The 16,929-nt window shown below is 37.6% G+C and overlaps 2 protein-coding genes across 2 annotated transcripts; one reads left to right on the plus strand and one right to left on the minus strand.

Moving 5' to 3' along the window:
• Positions 1-5,312: 5,312 nt before the first annotated feature.
• LOC135642726 (probable F-box protein At4g22030) lies at positions 5,313-6,796 on the minus strand. Its single transcript, XM_065159111.1, has one exon. The coding sequence runs from the start codon at positions 6,668-6,670 to the stop codon at positions 5,411-5,413; it is 1,260 nt and encodes a 419-aa protein (XP_065015183.1). The 5' UTR covers positions 6,671-6,796; the 3' UTR covers positions 5,313-5,410.
• Positions 6,797-8,670: 1,874 nt separating this feature from the next.
• Positions 8,671-10,665, plus strand: LOC135642380 (zinc finger CCCH domain-containing protein 2-like). The gene has a single exon (XM_065158501.1). The coding sequence runs from the start codon at positions 9,160-9,162 to the stop codon at positions 10,273-10,275; it is 1,116 nt and encodes a 371-aa protein (XP_065014573.1). The 5' UTR covers positions 8,671-9,159; the 3' UTR covers positions 10,276-10,665.
• The last annotated feature ends 6,264 nt before the right edge of the window (positions 10,666-16,929 follow it).

The following is a 16,929-nucleotide window of genomic DNA, read 5'->3' on the forward strand; positions in this document are numbered from 1 at the left end:
CGCGATGTATGAGCAACGAGGCAGCAGCGGTGCTTGGTATTTATAGGGCACAAGATGCCAATGGTACATTACGCAGGAGAACAAGAAGGTGCGGTATCTTCAGGTGAAGGCCACTTCTTCTGGGCTGGTGCTCCTCTTTGCACCCAACACAACCATGGTTGGTGGGATGACCACCACCAACCCGTTACACCCAGTGCATGCGTACCTAAGATTAATCGCAGGGGGGTGTAGGGATTAATTCTCGGAATATGCCCATTACCTTCCCTTAACAGTTTTAGGCAGGAGCGATGCCTCCTTGTACATCTGCATTTGCATCTGCATGCAGTTCTTGTTCTGATGACAACATAAACACATGGAATTTTTCTTGCTGTTTCCGCAGGGAAGATGTGTTGCACAGATTGTGTGCGGTACCTGTCACTTAACTTCCTTCTATCTTGTTGCTTTGAGAAATCGTTCTGATTCATGGCTATGAAATTGATCTACTGTATCTGCTACACTGACACCTCTCCTGAGAAGATCATATAAATCCCCTGATGTTAGGATCTACAGAAGTATTAGAAATGAGCTTCAAAATAATGTTTGGTTCTAAAAGCACTGTTTAAGCTTTCAGGATGCCTTCATGCTGAGTAACCAGTGACACGGGAAACAGCTCACCAGAAAAAGATGCGATGTATAAAGGTATGCAAGTGGTGACATAATTTGTGATCGATACGATCAATCATTGATCGCTTTAACGTGACCTAAAACTGAAGAAAGATCTCTAGCGGTGTCGTCCTCGCGATCTTGTCGATTGAGTGAAAGGTCGATTACGTAGGGCACAGGAACCCAATGCTCAGCGTTGTGTTGGATGCTGAGCATTGGGGTGTCCCTGATGAGCTAAAAATATTGTAAAGAAGCTAAAAGGTTTGTTCTACGTGATACCAGGTCATCTTGATGAGACAAGAATAGGGCAGAAGAGATGGTGGTGGATGAACCACGAATCACCATGGCAGCAAAATATATTCCTTCTTCCTTTGCCCATAGCAGCAAGAATTTTGTTCTTATGTATGTCTATGCCATGTTTCTTCAGATCATGTTGGCCTTATTGTTCTTGATAGGAAGAAGGGATAGAAATATCCAACAATGGAAGAGTAGGACAAGTTTCAATCTTCTTTATTTTTCTCAAGAAAAACTCTTTACAATTTTAGAAACTCTATCTATTTCATGACCCGAGGTTTATATAGTCCTAAGAGATATATTAAAATAATTATATTTAAAATGAATCATTCTCTTTCAAGAAACCCTTTCAAGAACCAATAACCAATTTGACTTATCCTTCCATAGACTTTTAATTTTTTTTTTTTCTTGATGTAATGAATCTTCCTCTTGATGAAATGAATATTTCTTTTGATGAAATGAACCTCTTTATGACACTTAAATAAGTTTAATTCTAACATTCTCCCCCCTTAAACTTGTTCCATCTAGTATGCCAAGTTTCTTTCGAAGTTGTTGAATATATACCTCTTCTTCAATAACTCTATTAAGAAATGCTGATTTGACATTCATTTGTAAAATTTTTCATTTCATTTGAGCTATTAGATAGATAAGTAATCTTACTGTCTCTAGTCGAGTAACTGGTGCAAATACTTCTTCATAGTCAATCTCATATTATTGTTTGTATCCTTTTGCAATCAATCAGGCTTTGTATTTCTCCACCTCTCCTTTTGCATTTATTTTTGTTTTGAAGATCCACTTAACATCGATAGTTTGGTGGTCTTCTGGAAATATAGTAAGCTCTCATGTATTATTTTTGTTAATGGCATGAATCTCTTCATTCATAGCTTATCATCATTTTTCATATCTATAAGCTTCTTCGAAGGTTAATGGATCATATATTGTAAAAGGACAAAATAAAGAAAGTTCATCATTGTTAGTATCAATCCTTCGAGTTGCATCATATAGCTCCTAAATCGGTCTTGTCCTTCTTATAATTGGACTTCTTGAATCATATGACCTAGCTAATCTAGGTGATGATTCCGGCAAAACCACTTCGGTGCTTGCTTGTATTATATCATCTTCTTCTGAAGCTACAGCTTTCTTATGCTGCTCATCACTTTTCCAGTTTCAAATCTGTTGTTCATCAAACTCAACATCTCTTGACATCACAACTTTATTAGTGATAGGATTATAGAGTTTGTAACTAATGAAATTCTCTGGATAACTTAGCAAAATGTATTTCTGACTTTTATCTTCCAATTTTGTTCTCTTTTCTTCTGGTATCTTGGCAAATGCAACACTTTCAAAAATCCTCAAATGATCAACTCTTAGTTTTTGTAAGCTCCATGCTTCTTCTGGTGTAACATTACCAATTTGCTTTGTCGAAAACCTGTTAAGCAAATAAACTGCATAAGCAACAGCATCTCCCTAAATTTCATTTTTTTTAATTTTTCTTTCCTTTAATATATATCAAACCATATTAAGGATAGTCCTTTTTTTTTTTTTTTCTAAGACACCATTTTGTTAAGGTGTGTATGACATGGTGAATTAATGTAGAATTCCATTATTTCTACAAAAACTTTCAAATTCATTTGATATATATTCACCACTCCTATCTGTTTTTAAACATTTAGTCTTACAACAACTTTGTCTTTCAACTAAATCCTTAAATTCTTTGAATTTACTTAAAACTTATTTCTTTTCTTTTAACACGTAAACCCAAGTTTTTCCACTATGATCATCAGTGAAGGTAAGAAAATACCTGCTTCCTCCAAGTGATATTGGATTGATAGGGCCACAAACATTTGAGTACACCAGATCAAGTCGATGCCTTGCTCTTTTTGTTCTTCTTATTTATCCATGACACATACTTCACATAATTTTGTTGGACGATCAATTTTTGGCATTCATATCATCGTATTACGCTTCTCTAGAAGTTTCAAAGCTTCAAATTTGAAGTGAGCTTATATAAGATACCAAAATGTAGAAATATCCTCAATATCAGCTTTAAAATAATTCGATTGATAAAAAATACTTAAATATAGAGGAAACATTTTATTCTTTATCATTTTCATATGTGATATCAATGTTTTATTCATGTCATGAATTGAGAGAGTCATATCTTTCATCTCAATATCATAACATTTTTTAAATAATTATCCTAAGCTTAGAATATTATTTTTCATATTAGGAACATAATAAATATCTGAAATGCATAATTCTTTGCCATTATTAAGTTCAAGGAGAATTTTACCTTTGTCTCTTACTGGTCTTTGAGATAAATCACCAAATATAATGTTCTCGGAATAACTTGTATCAATTTCTAAAAATAATTCTTTGATGCCACACAAGTGATTAAAGGCTCTTCTATCTAGATACCATGTTATAGATTGATATTCTTTCAAATGATCATAACTCATTAGCAAAACTTGATTTTCGTTCTTTTCTTCCTCAATAAAATTTACCTTATCACCTTGATTGTTAGGATTATAATAACATTCATAAGAATATTGTTCATACCTTTTACAAATATAGCATTGTATTTCAGACCTTTTAGAGTTTCTGTAATGTCCACGGCCTCGGCCACGTCCTCGACTATAATCTCGACCTCTTTGACTAGAATGTTCTCTAGCATCTTCATTGTTTGGAGATTCTTGATTGGTTTGATTTCTGCCTCCTCTTCCTCTTTGTCCTTGTCCTTGTCTTCTTTCTCTTTGAGAATTTGATTCACTTTTATTTTCAAGAGTAAGCTTCGTTTGTAATGCTTGTTTCATAGTTTTGTCTTCTCATCTTTTTGTAATCCTTTGTTCATGAACTTGAAGGAAACCCATAAATTCTTCTAAATATATTTTTTTCAAATCTTTAGATTCTTCAATTGTAACAGTAATAAAATCAAATTTTGGATCTAGAAATCTCAGTATTTTTTTTATTACTCTTTGATCATTTATTTGTTCACCATTTCGTCTAATTTAATGAACAATAGAAATGATTTTTAAGAAGTAATCAGAAATAGTTTCAGAAGTACCTTATTATAATTTTTCAAACTCAACTCGTAAAACTTGTAGACGAAGTTTCTTTACCTTATCAACACCATCGAATGCTTTTTGATGTATTTCTCAAGCCTTTGGTAGATCGTGAACAAAGCATTTTTCTCCTTTATTCCTTTTTTCTTTGAGTTGTTTTCTTTCTTCTACATTCATTGCTCCTTCTTCTGCTTGGCTTGGTTCAATAAATTCATCTTCTGCAAACTCCCATACATCTTGGGAGCCTAGAAGAACCCTTCATTTGGATGCACCATATGTTATAATTTTTTTTTGTCAATCTAGGAATCCGAAGTTAGATGGTACTTGAGGAAGATGTCATAGCTTAACCTATGCTCTGATACCAAATGTTGATCTTGATAGAAAGAAGGGATAGAGATATCCAACAGAAGAAGAACAGGACAAGCTTCAATCTTCTATATTTCTCTCAAGAAAAACTCTATCTATTTCATGACCCAACATATGAAATTTATATAGTCCCAGAAATATATTACATTAATTATATTCAAGATAATCATTCTATTTCAAGAAACCTTTTTAAGAATAATCAATTTGACTTATTTTTTCATAGACTTTTAATCTATTTTTTCTTGTTGATGTAATGAATATTCCTTTCGATATAATAAACATTACTAAATAAACCTCTTTACCACACTTCAAGAATAATTCTAACACTCCTTTGAAGAAGAAGACAGAACAATCTCTCTGCTACTGAAATGAGAGGAACTCATGCTTCAGGAACTCAACTTTTCGTGTGGATATGGAGTGATTTGCTTTATATCTACCCGAATTTGATTCTCGTGGTTGTGTCGCTTCTTATGCTGAATCAACCGAGATGGAATATCTACTGTTGGCGTTATCAAGCTTTGAATCGAATCTGCAAGCCAGATCAAGATCTCCATCAGCTGCCAGAACACAGTCCATATCACTACATGATTCTCTAAGATCTGAGCATGTGGAACGCAAGCAGTCCGAGAACTGTTCTGATGGCTAGCTGAACAGCATCTTCTGTCGAAGGCATGATTCTTTGAGGCCCCCAACTGGCTGCTCGAGAATGGAGCTATTGTCCGTAAACAACATGTTGAGAGAATAGTAAGCCGATCCTATCTGCTTGCATTCCTGTCAAACGCTTAGCCAGCAAATTTGACCAACATCGTAGAGAATTGCAGCCTAAAATACTTGATGGTTTCCTTTCACATTGTTTAGCTGTGTTTCCTCTCAGTTTTGTTGTCTTCTTCCTCTAGAGTGAAAGAGGATTCTGTTCTTTACGTTGACATACGAGAGAACAGACGTTCGTTTCCTTGAGATAGTTTTCTCTTTGAACATGCACGATGTACAAGAAAAATGATCCATCTTAGTGGATCTTGATGAAAGAATCTGAATTAGGAACTCATCTAGAATAGCTTCCCGGCGAAGTCTTTGATGTCTTCGTCTTTGCAAGAAGGGGAGTCGTACGGCACAAAGTCTCTGAACTCGGAGAGGCTTCTTCCAAGCTTCAGAGCCAGCTTCAGCTTGAACAGCTCCCCGTTCTCCCTCTTCTCCACATCTTCCTCCCCCAGATTGAACTCAATTTCCTCTTGCAGCCACCTGTAGAAGCCAGCATTGTTCCGGAGCAGCTCGAACACCATTCCTACCTGGCCGGCATGCTCCAGGGTGTTCATCACCGTCGCGAGCGACCCTCCGGCAACCGCAAGCAGAACCGGGAGTGGCCCGAGAGCCGAAGAACCTATTAACCCGGATCCGATCAAAGCTAGGCCAGCAAAGAGAGGCCCTGCGGTGGCCAAAGTCCTGTTGGTGTCTAAGACCACCTTCCCCACCCGCAAATATTGCTCCTCATCCTTCAGCTTTAGAACTTTGAGAAGACCCCTCATCTCTTCTTCCAGTTCTTTGCTCCAGCCATTGGCATCCGCTCCATTTGTGTGTCTTCGATGCGTTTCCTCCGGCCTTTGTCGTAGTTTAGGCCACCAACGGGAAGGCTCCACCTTCTTCGGGAACTTCTCAAGCATTCCAGGGAGCAAGGGGAGAGGATAGGCCTTCTCGAGAGCCAGCACCTTGTCCATGGCGTCCTTGACGTCCGACTCCGTCGGATTTCTCAGTGAAAACGTGTCTTGGATCGATCTCTCCAGTTGTTTCCACCTCAAGGTGGCTTTTCTCTGTTCCTCAGCTAGTTGGGAAGGCTGAATCTTGTTGACGACCAGCATCATTCCCATCGCGGTGCCGAACAACAGCATGGAGGCAAGCTTGAATGCCAGCAGCTGTGTCGTTGCTTCTCCCACCGGTACCGATGAGATCCCCGCCATGAGGGATCCGATGAGAGTGACGGAGTTGATGGAGTTGGTAAACAGGTGATTCCAATTGTTCCTCTGTGCTCCGATGATCGCGTGCATATTGGCTCTATCGGCGACCGCCTCGGTTATGGCAAGAAGCTTGGTGACCAACTCCTTGTCCTCGTTGCCTGTCGTGGTGTGCGTTGGTACCTCCTTCGTTGCAGTGCCATCTTGTCTCAGGATGAGGTCCTGGATTGTGATCTTGTTCGGTAGCTGCCGAAGATAGACGCTTTTAGCCCTGAAATTGGAGGAAGGAAACAGGCTAGCGCGAAATCTTCCATGGGAGGATGAGGTTGACTGCAAATTCTGGACTTGAAGAGCTGCCATTTCTAAACACCTCTCCCTGTTCGTTTATGCTGGCTGTGTGAAGACGAACGCTGCAAGGAGAAGCAGGTTTGGTGGGGAAAAGAGATGCAAAGAAGAACTTGTTGGATTGGTGTGGGATGAGATGGAATGGCTGCAGTTCATTTATATAGCCTTGGCTCTGATCAAAGAAAGAGGAGGAAAGCGAGTAATCTGGGGTTCGTCGTTGACTGACTGGGTCTTGCGGTAGTAGGCTCAGACTTCAAAGCATCGGAATTCAAAGAAGGGGGAGGAAGGAATCAGTCAATGGAGCCATGGAGGTTGGACAAGTCTGACCGGGTAGACTCGAGACTTGTTCTCATGAACTGCTTGTGCAGATACAAACTAGAAGAACTCTGCATTGAACTACAGTCTTAAAACTCCTGCTGTTCTTGTGTGGGAACTTCCGTGTTCTCCAACTTGCAAATCCTCCGCAGCCCAACACCAGATCAAAAAGTTTCAAGGTAACTCGAGATACGTAGGATTTCTGCCACTGATCGGTATACCTGGAGAGCTTTTTGGAACTTCAAGAGGCACGAAGAATGGCGTCCTGGTTCGACCAAGAACAAGGTACAATCAAGACTTAGGTTTATGCTGCCTTTGCACACTATGTTGATCGCATTCTGCAGTGAGCTGAGCTGAATACGAACGGGACCTTTGAGGCCCATTCAAAGCTCGATGATGGCGATCTTCTCATTCAAGGTGGCTGCTCTTAGGCAAATTAGTCTTTGGCAATCAATTCATTTAGGTGTAAATACATTACTTTATGGTGAATGGATGGATCGTAAAGGTTTGGGATGAGGAGGAATCTCCTGCTGGAATCTTCTTTGAACTCTCTTTCGCTTCATGATATGTTTGCTCTACTCAATCTGGTTGTCTGAGTAGAGGGTGATACATATCTTTGGACAAGGCAATCAGTGTATCTATCCACTGGCTTGTCTCTTTTGTCAAAACGTCTAATTTTTAATTAGATTTGGATGGAGGATAGATATCTTAAAGTTGTTGTAACCTTTTATACTTTGATAAGCAATATGTAGTTTTTAATAGGATTTTTAAGTAATATATTATTATTATTTTTATTTTTTTTTCAAAGTTAAAAATATTTTATTAATTTAAAAAATAAATTCAACTTGGTCAACATACAAAATATAACCAAAATTGAGCAGATATATTAAAGTCAAATCATTTATAATCAAAAATTTTTAAAAATATTTTTTATTTATAAAATAAAAAATTATGCATAAATTTGATAATCCATTGCTCTTTTAAGTATCATCAATAATATAGTTTGAATTCAAAAAGATTATAAAATCGATCATAAATTCAATCCTCATCCTTTGAAAAACTAGTTATGATCAACTCAAATTCATAAAATCTGGATTAACAAAAGTTGGTTTCAAACTAATACAAGTGTCAAATAATTAATTATTTAAAAATATATTAATGAAAACTCCATTTCCAATTTTATACAAAAAGTTAATTTTAAAAAAATTATAAATTAAAAAAAAAATCTGATAAACACTATGATTGAAGAATCAAGCAGGCCATATTTAACTCTTAACGATGCTCCACCAAATAGAGTCATCATAGTTTTACGTATTGACCAATACCGTGAAGAGCACAGTTTGGACAGTGAATATTATGAAGGTCTAACCCACCTACAGATCTGCGCCTAATGTCCCAGTTCCAGCTAATAAGGTCAACACCATGATGGTGGAACACGAACGGAGGAGGAGGCCCCACCTTGGACGCCATGAGGAGTCGTGTGATCTAGAACAGACGGTCCTGATCGGATCATGTTGTCCCCGTGACCGCGTCGTGGGACATTTCCCATTGCTGGGTCAAATTACGAGCAGAAAAGGTGATTTGACTCGACCAAGTCTGGTGACAAAGCGAGGCTCGTGACGGGATACGATACGATGACTTTGAAATGTTCGCTTGTACGAGGGTATAAAGGTAATAACACGCTTCTGCTGCATGCCGCCATTAATTGTTTTAATACTTCGTCTACCTGTTTGTAGTGACCCGTTTGTTTGTCCTCCATGTTAGTGAAGTTGAACCCACTCGAAACCCGTGGACCCCTGCACGAAGCAGGTAAGTGACACGGTCTTTTAATACGCTCCTTGTTCCGAGCGGGAACGTGTCTCCGCTGAGACGAGCGAATCTGACAAAGGCCTTCTGCGGCCTCCACGTGTCCCACTGCACCCTTGTCCACGGGTACCCGGAAACTTCTGGCTTAACTTCGCATCCGTCATCCGTGACGGCGATTCGTCTGCTAAGGCGAAAGAGAATGGCGTTTCTTCCGCGCACCGCCTCAACATGCCGAAACACCGTCAGTTATAGATATTTCTCGACCGCGGTTGTCAATAACCCGACTCGGGTCATCCGTACCCATTTATGTGCCATGTAGCGACGAAGAAACCACTGGAAGGCGAGAGAAGGTCGACGAAGAATAGTAGCGAGCGCGACTGACGATGATGCTGATCGGACGTGGTATCGGCCATCATAATCCGACCGTTCAAGTTCCGCCGTGGTCACCCTCCGATGATCTGACAGGCGGTAACGCCACTTCCTCCCACCTGCCTGTCAGCGGCGTCGCCACCGGCGACGGCCTTCTCGACGAGGCGACGCTGGCGGCGCTGCAGCTCTACCTCGGGTGCGAGGAGGAGGCGGCGGCGGAGGAGGCGCCTGCGGTGGTGGACGCGTACGCGTCGGACGAGTTCCGGATGTACGAGTTCAAGGTGAGGAGGTGCGCCAGGGGGCGCACCCACGACTGGACCGAGTGCCCCTTCGCGCACCCGGGGGAGAAGGCCCGCCGCCGCGACCCGCGGAAGCACCGTTACTCGGGGACCCCCTGCGCGGACTTCCGCAAGACCGGTGGGTGCAAGCGCGGCGACGCCTGCGAGCTCGCCCACGGAGTGTTCGAGTGCTGGCTACACCCGGAGCGCTACCGCACCCAGCCCTGCAAGGACAGCACCGCCTGCCGCCGTCGCGTCTGCTTCTTCGCCCACACCCCCGACCAGCTCCGCGTGCTGCCATCGCAACACCAGCAGACCACCACATCGGCTTCAGCCACCGCCGTCGAGTCCTACGACGGTTCGCCTCTTCGCCAGCAGTCCTCCATGCAGTCTTATCTATCAAAGAACTTCGTCTGCTCAACGACCGCGACGCTGATCTCGCCGCCCAAGACCCCGACGACGGCGTCTCCGCCGATATCACCCAACGGCTCGAACCTGCGGCGCGAGTCGTGGCAGCCATCGTCGTCGGTGAACGAGATGGTGGCGTCACTAAGACGGTTGCAGCTCTGCAGGGCGCAATCGGTGCCAAGTTCATGGGGGTTGCATATAGGAAATGGTGGGTTTGCATCCCCAAGGGGGGCTCTTGCTGGGTTCAACGCTGGTTTCTGTAGCATGCCGTCGACTCCGACGGCTGCGTCAGCCGTCTGGTCGGACGAAGAGGGACCGGTGGAGAGGGTGGAGTCCGGGAGGGCTCTCAGGGCTAAGATGTTCGAGAGACTGAACAAAGAGAGCATGTTGGACAGAGCCGAGGCCACGCCGGACGTGGGGTGGGTTTCGGAGTTGCTAAAATAGCAGGAAGCTTGTAATGGCGAGGAAGAGGAAAAGAGAATGATGGAAAATTTGAAGGAACATAAAAAGGTGGGATTTTGCGGTGCCATCCTCATTCTTCGACGACTGTGGATCTTGAAGTTACCAAAGGAAGAGGAACAAAAAAAAGGTTATTTCTTGTTCTATGTAAAAGCCTAGGTGGTGGAGATTTGTGTCGACATGGGAGATGTTAATTAGTAGCTATCATGTTGCCTCTGTTGTACAGAGAAGGATTAGAAGAGTGCTGAAGACCACTAGAGGAAGCAGTAATCTGCGCAGGAAATCTTTATTGGATTCACTTGTAATGTTCATCGATGTCTTTCTTGTTATTTTGGTTTATTCTGGATGTCTAATCGAAACACCAGTTAGGATGTCCCTTTTGTCATGTCAACAATGTAAATGTCAACTTAGTATCCAATGGATTTCAGATGCTTAGCAAAGATTTCATATCCCTAATACACAAAGAAGTCGTCTTCTTGCTTCAAAGTATGTTACACAAGTTCCGGTTGTGGTTGGGTGGATTACGACTTCAGATGGCGACCTTTGCTTGCAGTTCTGCAATAGCAATAGCAGAGGGTGGGGAGCAAAAGAAGGGAGAGGATAAGGTTGAGTGGCTACTTTGTCGAGTTAGAAAAAGATAGCCAGCACCGATCTCGCCCCATTTAACTATATATGATGTGTGGACGTCGCTGGTCATCCTGTCGACGTTATCCACTCAGACGTTGCATGTCCCTCTCTCGTACGTGATAATATTCTAAATCCACTGGCCGTAAGGATCACATAATATTGTTATTGATATGGCACATTTCCATAGTATCCACGTGTGAGCACACAAAGGACTTTGAACGTAGAGAACATCTCAGACTCGGATAAGAGCGACCTTCGTATTATTATACGTCGAACATCGCGGAATCGTTTCATAAAACTCGGGTTGGCACCATGCACCCCCTAGTCGTTCCATAAAACTCGGAATAGCGTCGATCCGTATGGGTCGATGGGCACTCGTTTGTAGAGTATAAATCATCATCCCGAGGAGTCGGTAGTTATTAAATGATTACGCATGATCAATCATCCCGTCGCAAGTATAAAAGTCGACCTTCTGACCAATGAGAGAGGACTTCGAACACTTAACTCTCTCGTATTCAACTCAACTCTAATTTAGTCTTCGGATGGGTCAAGTCAAAAAAAAATTTTTCGATCTCGATCTATGTGCAGAAGTCCGGTGACAAAGAATCAGGCTACTCGTCAAGAGAGAAGATCGTACTTGAGAGACGAGACTAGAACCCAACCTAGGTCGCATCTTTTAAAGCTTACATATTCCGAAAAGGACAAAACAGTACAAGTACGCTCATCGCCCAAAACGTATAATTCTTCATAAGCATACGGACTAGAAAAAAGGACCAACGCCTGCACTTCGATTGAGCAAATTCAATTTCGAGTCATGTGGCTCGCATCTCGACTTTGAGGTCTTGGCTCCTCTGTGGGAGGGAGTATTGATAAAATCATTTAGTCTCACATTAGTTGAGGAATATGAAACCAAGGGTTCATAAATTCGTCGGATCTCTCTTACCTTAAAAGATAATTTTTTTGAAGCTCGGATAAAATCCACGATATACCGCTCTGAAACACAGTAAAGAAACAACCGGACTTCAGGAAACAAACAGTAAAGAAACAACCAGACTTGTCTTCCTTTACACAGGCACGATGCATGGTTTGGGGCAAGGATCAGGAGGGGACTCAACGGGTCGGCAAACGTCATTATCGTTGCTTTACGACAAGCTTATCCACACTTCCGAGTCAACAAATCTAAATTCCCAAGCTAATAATCTTAAGAAGAAGAAGAAGAATAGCAAGGGTTTGTGGATTGATATTAAAGCAGATCTATGTCCTACGTTGAACAGGCACAATAGCTAACGAAGATTATATAATGACTGGTTTAGGGGATCTACGGCCTACGTTGAACAGGCCACAGTGGCTAACGGGGATTATATAATGACTGCTTTAGGGTCCTGTTGTGTGCCTGCACGACAACCTTGAACTTGCCGTCGTCAAGCTTGTTGCCTGAAACCAACACTAGTGGATTCTCGTGGGTTGTCTTTTCTGCAAGTGCGTTTGATCATCATCTAGTTCAAGTATTTGGCAGCTTTTAATATAGATATGTAGAGGTAGATACTGTGATGAGACGCCTCTTCTTTTATCCGTCTACAGCTTCTCAATGACCATATAGGTTTGGTCTGCTACTTACCAGCTGATGTTGTCTCTGCTGAGTTCGGTAAAAAGCGTCCGAATCTTATTCTTCATTCGCGCCTCCAAGGTTTCGAATTTAGCATCGATTGCCTCCTTAGATGTCATAGTATATGTCTCCAAATCTATAATGTTAAGATCTCTCTTTTGTTGTCAGATTAAAGACATGTATAGATTGAGAGAAGTGATGGTCGAAAGGATTGGTGGATCGGTGGATGTAGTATCTTTCGTTCTCTCTAGTGACTACAGAATATTTAATAAGATTTATTTAATTAATTAAAATTAGATAAAATAAAAGAAAAAAAATAAATTAAGATAAATAGATGAAAAATATTAAGATATGATATTTTTTATTATTTAAATATATATATATATATATATATATATATATATATATATATATTTATTTATTTATTTATTAATATAGATATATATATATATTTTAATGAAGATGATATTATTGAAGATAAAAAAATCAAATGAATAAGAATATACAGAAACACGTATAAGTCTTCTTCTTTTTTTTCTTCTTAATCATGCAAAAGTCTATATGCTATAACAAGCAAGAGTTTCTATTTTTTTTAATCATGTCAGCATCAACATCAATAAAAGATTATAAAATATTTAAAAATATATCAACATGAATTTAAAAATCTTATGATGAAAGATTATGAAACTAGTTTTTTTCTCAAATGTCTATTTTATTATGAACTAAGTGAAATCTTATGGTGAAAACTTAAAAGATCAAACTGCAGTAAAAAAAAATTATAGAGTTTATCTCCAAAATTACTACTATAAAAAAATTAAAGATATAAGTATATTATGTGTTGATGAATTAATGGATTTATTTTTAGTTCATAGATAAAAAATAAACAGATTTTCATATGAAACTTTTGAAGATAGATCAAAAGAACAAAAACAAAAATTCAAAAACTATATCTCAAAAAAGAGATCAAAATGATATAGGTCATGGATAATCTAATACTCAAGACCGAGGATGAAGCCGATCAAATGAGAGTTAGAGAAACTCTAATGAAGATAACAAAGAAATCTGTCATTATTTTATTATAAAAAATTAGACATTAAAAACGATTGCTAGTATGAAAATAAAAATTTAAATGTTTATCTCTTCCCTTGTTGTAAAAAAATATAATCATCTTGAAGAAGATTGTTGAAACAAAAATCAACCAAATTACGAAGAAAATAATAATGAAAAGAAGGATGAAGAAAATATTTATTTATGACTTGTGATGAAAAATATTTTAGATTTGTTTGTTTTTAGATTATGGATATAATCGTATAACAAAGGATAAAAGTTTATTTAAAAGATTTGACGATTCAATTAAATTGTAGATGAGAAATGATAATAAGGCTCAAATGGAAGAATAATAAATAATTATTATGAATATCAAATCTGATAAAAAATTTATTAATGATGTAATTTTTATTCCTATTTTAAAGTAAAATCTTATTAATATAGGACAATTGATGAGAAAAGGATATTATGTTATTTTTATGATAAAAATTTAAAAATTGATAGCAAATGTGAGGATGACAAGAAACAAAATGTTTTCCTTATTTTTTTGGATTTCTCCTTATATATATTCACTATTACTATTATTGATGACTCAACATTATATCATAAAAGATATTGTCGGAGGACTAGAATCGTTAAATAAAAAAATAATAATTGATTTATCTAAGATTAAAATAAAGATACTTTTTGTGAATCTTATATTTAAAAAATAATATAAAAAATCTTTTCAGGTAAGTCATTCTTGTAGAGTAAAAAAATGATTAGAATTTATGCATATAGATATTTGTGAGCCTATGTTCTATCTCGGATAGAAGTAAATATTCTTTTATTATTCATAGATGATTAAATAAGGATGATGTGGGTACATTTTCTAAAAGAAAAAACTAAAGTTTTCTTTATTTTCAAAATTTTTAAAATATATTTATAAAAATAAAGTGATTGTTTTATTAAAACTCATACCAATAGAGAGAGTGAATTCACTTAAGTTTTTTTTTTGTTTTATAAAAGAATACAAATATTTATAGGATTACTAATGGTAAATACCCCAACAAAATAGAGTAGTAGAGTAGAAGAATTGAGTAGTGATCGAGACTATAGATGTATGCTTAAAGAAAAACACAGTACCAAAATAATTTTAAGCATCGTTAAACATTATGATGCATGGTTAAATAGAAAGCCAAATATAAGTCTGATACTTGGTTGTGTTATTTACTTTCATATTCCTCTTACAGAAAAACGAAGTAGATTTGATGATAAATATGTTAAATGCATACTGTGGGATATGATAACGAGACCAAAGGTTTTAGATCTTATGATCCTATCACCAAAAAATTAATTATAAGTCATAATGTTATTTTTAATGAAGAAGAAGCTTAGAACTATAAAGCAGTTGAAATTCTAAAAGTGGTAAAAGTCAATAAAGCATACGATATATTGCCTATTATTAATACTTCATCCAAATTTTCTTTCTTGATTCTAACTAAGTGATTCTAGTGATATTGAAATACATCTAAAGAAATTTCATACTCTTTCACAGATATATCAATTTGATGATTTTACATGTTTTGTTTTGAAACCTACTTGTTTTAAAGTGATGAATAATGAACTTCAAACTATTAAAAAAAATAGAACTTGAAAATTGGTAGATTTGCCTGTAGGGAAAGAAGCAATTGGACTCAAATGAGTGTACAAATCAAAATTTAATGTTGATGGCTCACTACAAAAACATAAAGCCTATTTAATTACTAAAAGATATGCTCAAATTTTAGATATCTATTTTTCAGGCACTTTTTCTCCAATTGTTAGAACTGATACAATTAGAACAATATCAGCATTGACAACCTAGAAAAACAGATATATCAATTTAATATTAAATCAATCTTATTGAATGGAAAGTTACAAGATGAAGTTTTTGTAAAGCAGCTCGAAGGATTTAAGATCAAAGGGCTAGAAAATAAAGTATATAAATTAGATAAAATATTATATGGCTCGAAATGGTACAATAGAATTGACAAGTTCTTTCTTTAACATAATTTTCAAAAAAGAGTTCAAGTGAGCCAACTTTATATATAAAAGCCCAAAATTCTTATTGTTTGTTTATATGTGGATAATGTAATTTATACTAAAAATTCAGCAAATATGCTTGTTGAATTTAAGAAAAATATAATGATAGAATTTGAAATGACTAATATGAGACTTTTACATTATTTTTTAGGAATAAAAATTATTCAAGGTGCAAATGAAATTTTTTATGCTAAGAAAAATATGCTAAAGATATGTCTACGCTAGATGATCGAGTTGCAAAAAATAGATGAGCAACAATATAGAAGTTTAATTAGAGGGTTAATTTATCTCATATATTCAAGTTAGAATATTATGTTTATGGTTAGTTTGTTACTCAATTCATGCACAACCCTAGCAAGAATCACTTTGAGCAACTAAGAGAGTTCTTAATTACGTCAAAGTAATTCTCAATTATGACATCCATTATGAGTAGGTAAAAATTATTAAATTATATATTTTTAATTAATAGTGATTAGGTTAGTTGTGCAGATGAATAAAAAAATTCAGGATTTATGCATAGCCTTAATTCGAAATCATTTTATTATGAACCGATTGATAAAGGAGAAATTTAAATGGAATATTGCAGCACCAAGGATTAACTTATCAATATTTTTACAAAAGTCTTGGCGAAAGAAACAATTATTTTTTAAATAATTTTAAGTTATAGTTATTTTGAATTAAGGGGGGGTGTGATGAGATTAATTCAAATAGTTAAGATTAGATAAAATAAAAGATAAAAATTTAGATTAAAATAAATAGGTAAAGGTGAAAACATTTATTGGAATATGATGAATTTCTTTATCATTTAAAAAAATATATTTTATCTTTAACTAATATAAATAGATGTTTTGAATGAATCCAAAACACACTCTTTATTTCTTTTACTATCTTCCTCCCCTTCTCCAAAACATATGCAAAAAGCTAACAATATTGACTACATAATTGAAGTGCCGTGCGACCAGTTCTCCAACTGTTTGATCAATGGAAGTAGCAGGGGAGGGACTGATCTGAATAAGATGTGCTATCAGATCAAACCATCGCAGAATCCAATCCTTTTGTCGTGGTATTAATCCCTCTTGTTAAAGGAGTGGTGTCGAACTCATAGATTGATCGCTCATCAGATTGATGCCAAACCCTTTCGCTTGGAACTTTCTGTACGCAGCACTTCATACGACTTCTTTCAGGAACCTTCTGCAGTCAAGCTGACAACCAGTTCACTCAATCACCACCTCTAAGAATTAAGCTCAACAGCTTTGTTCACTCGGCCGCCGCCACCCCGAAACCGACGGACAACA

The sequence above is a fragment of the Musa acuminata genome, chromosome BXJ3-7, assembly GCF_036884655.1.
Source record: "Musa acuminata AAA Group cultivar baxijiao chromosome BXJ3-7, Cavendish_Baxijiao_AAA, whole genome shotgun sequence".
Taxonomy (NCBI): domain Eukaryota; kingdom Viridiplantae; phylum Streptophyta; class Magnoliopsida; order Zingiberales; family Musaceae; genus Musa; species Musa acuminata.

Coding starts and splice junctions, on each gene's coding strand:
- LOC135642726 (XM_065159111.1), bottom strand. CDS start 6,670: ATGGCAGCTCTTCAAGTCCAGAATTTGCAGTCAACCTCATCCTCCCAT.
- LOC135642380 (XM_065158501.1), top strand. CDS start 9,160: ATGATGCTGATCGGACGTGGTATCGGCCATCATAATCCGACCGTTCAA.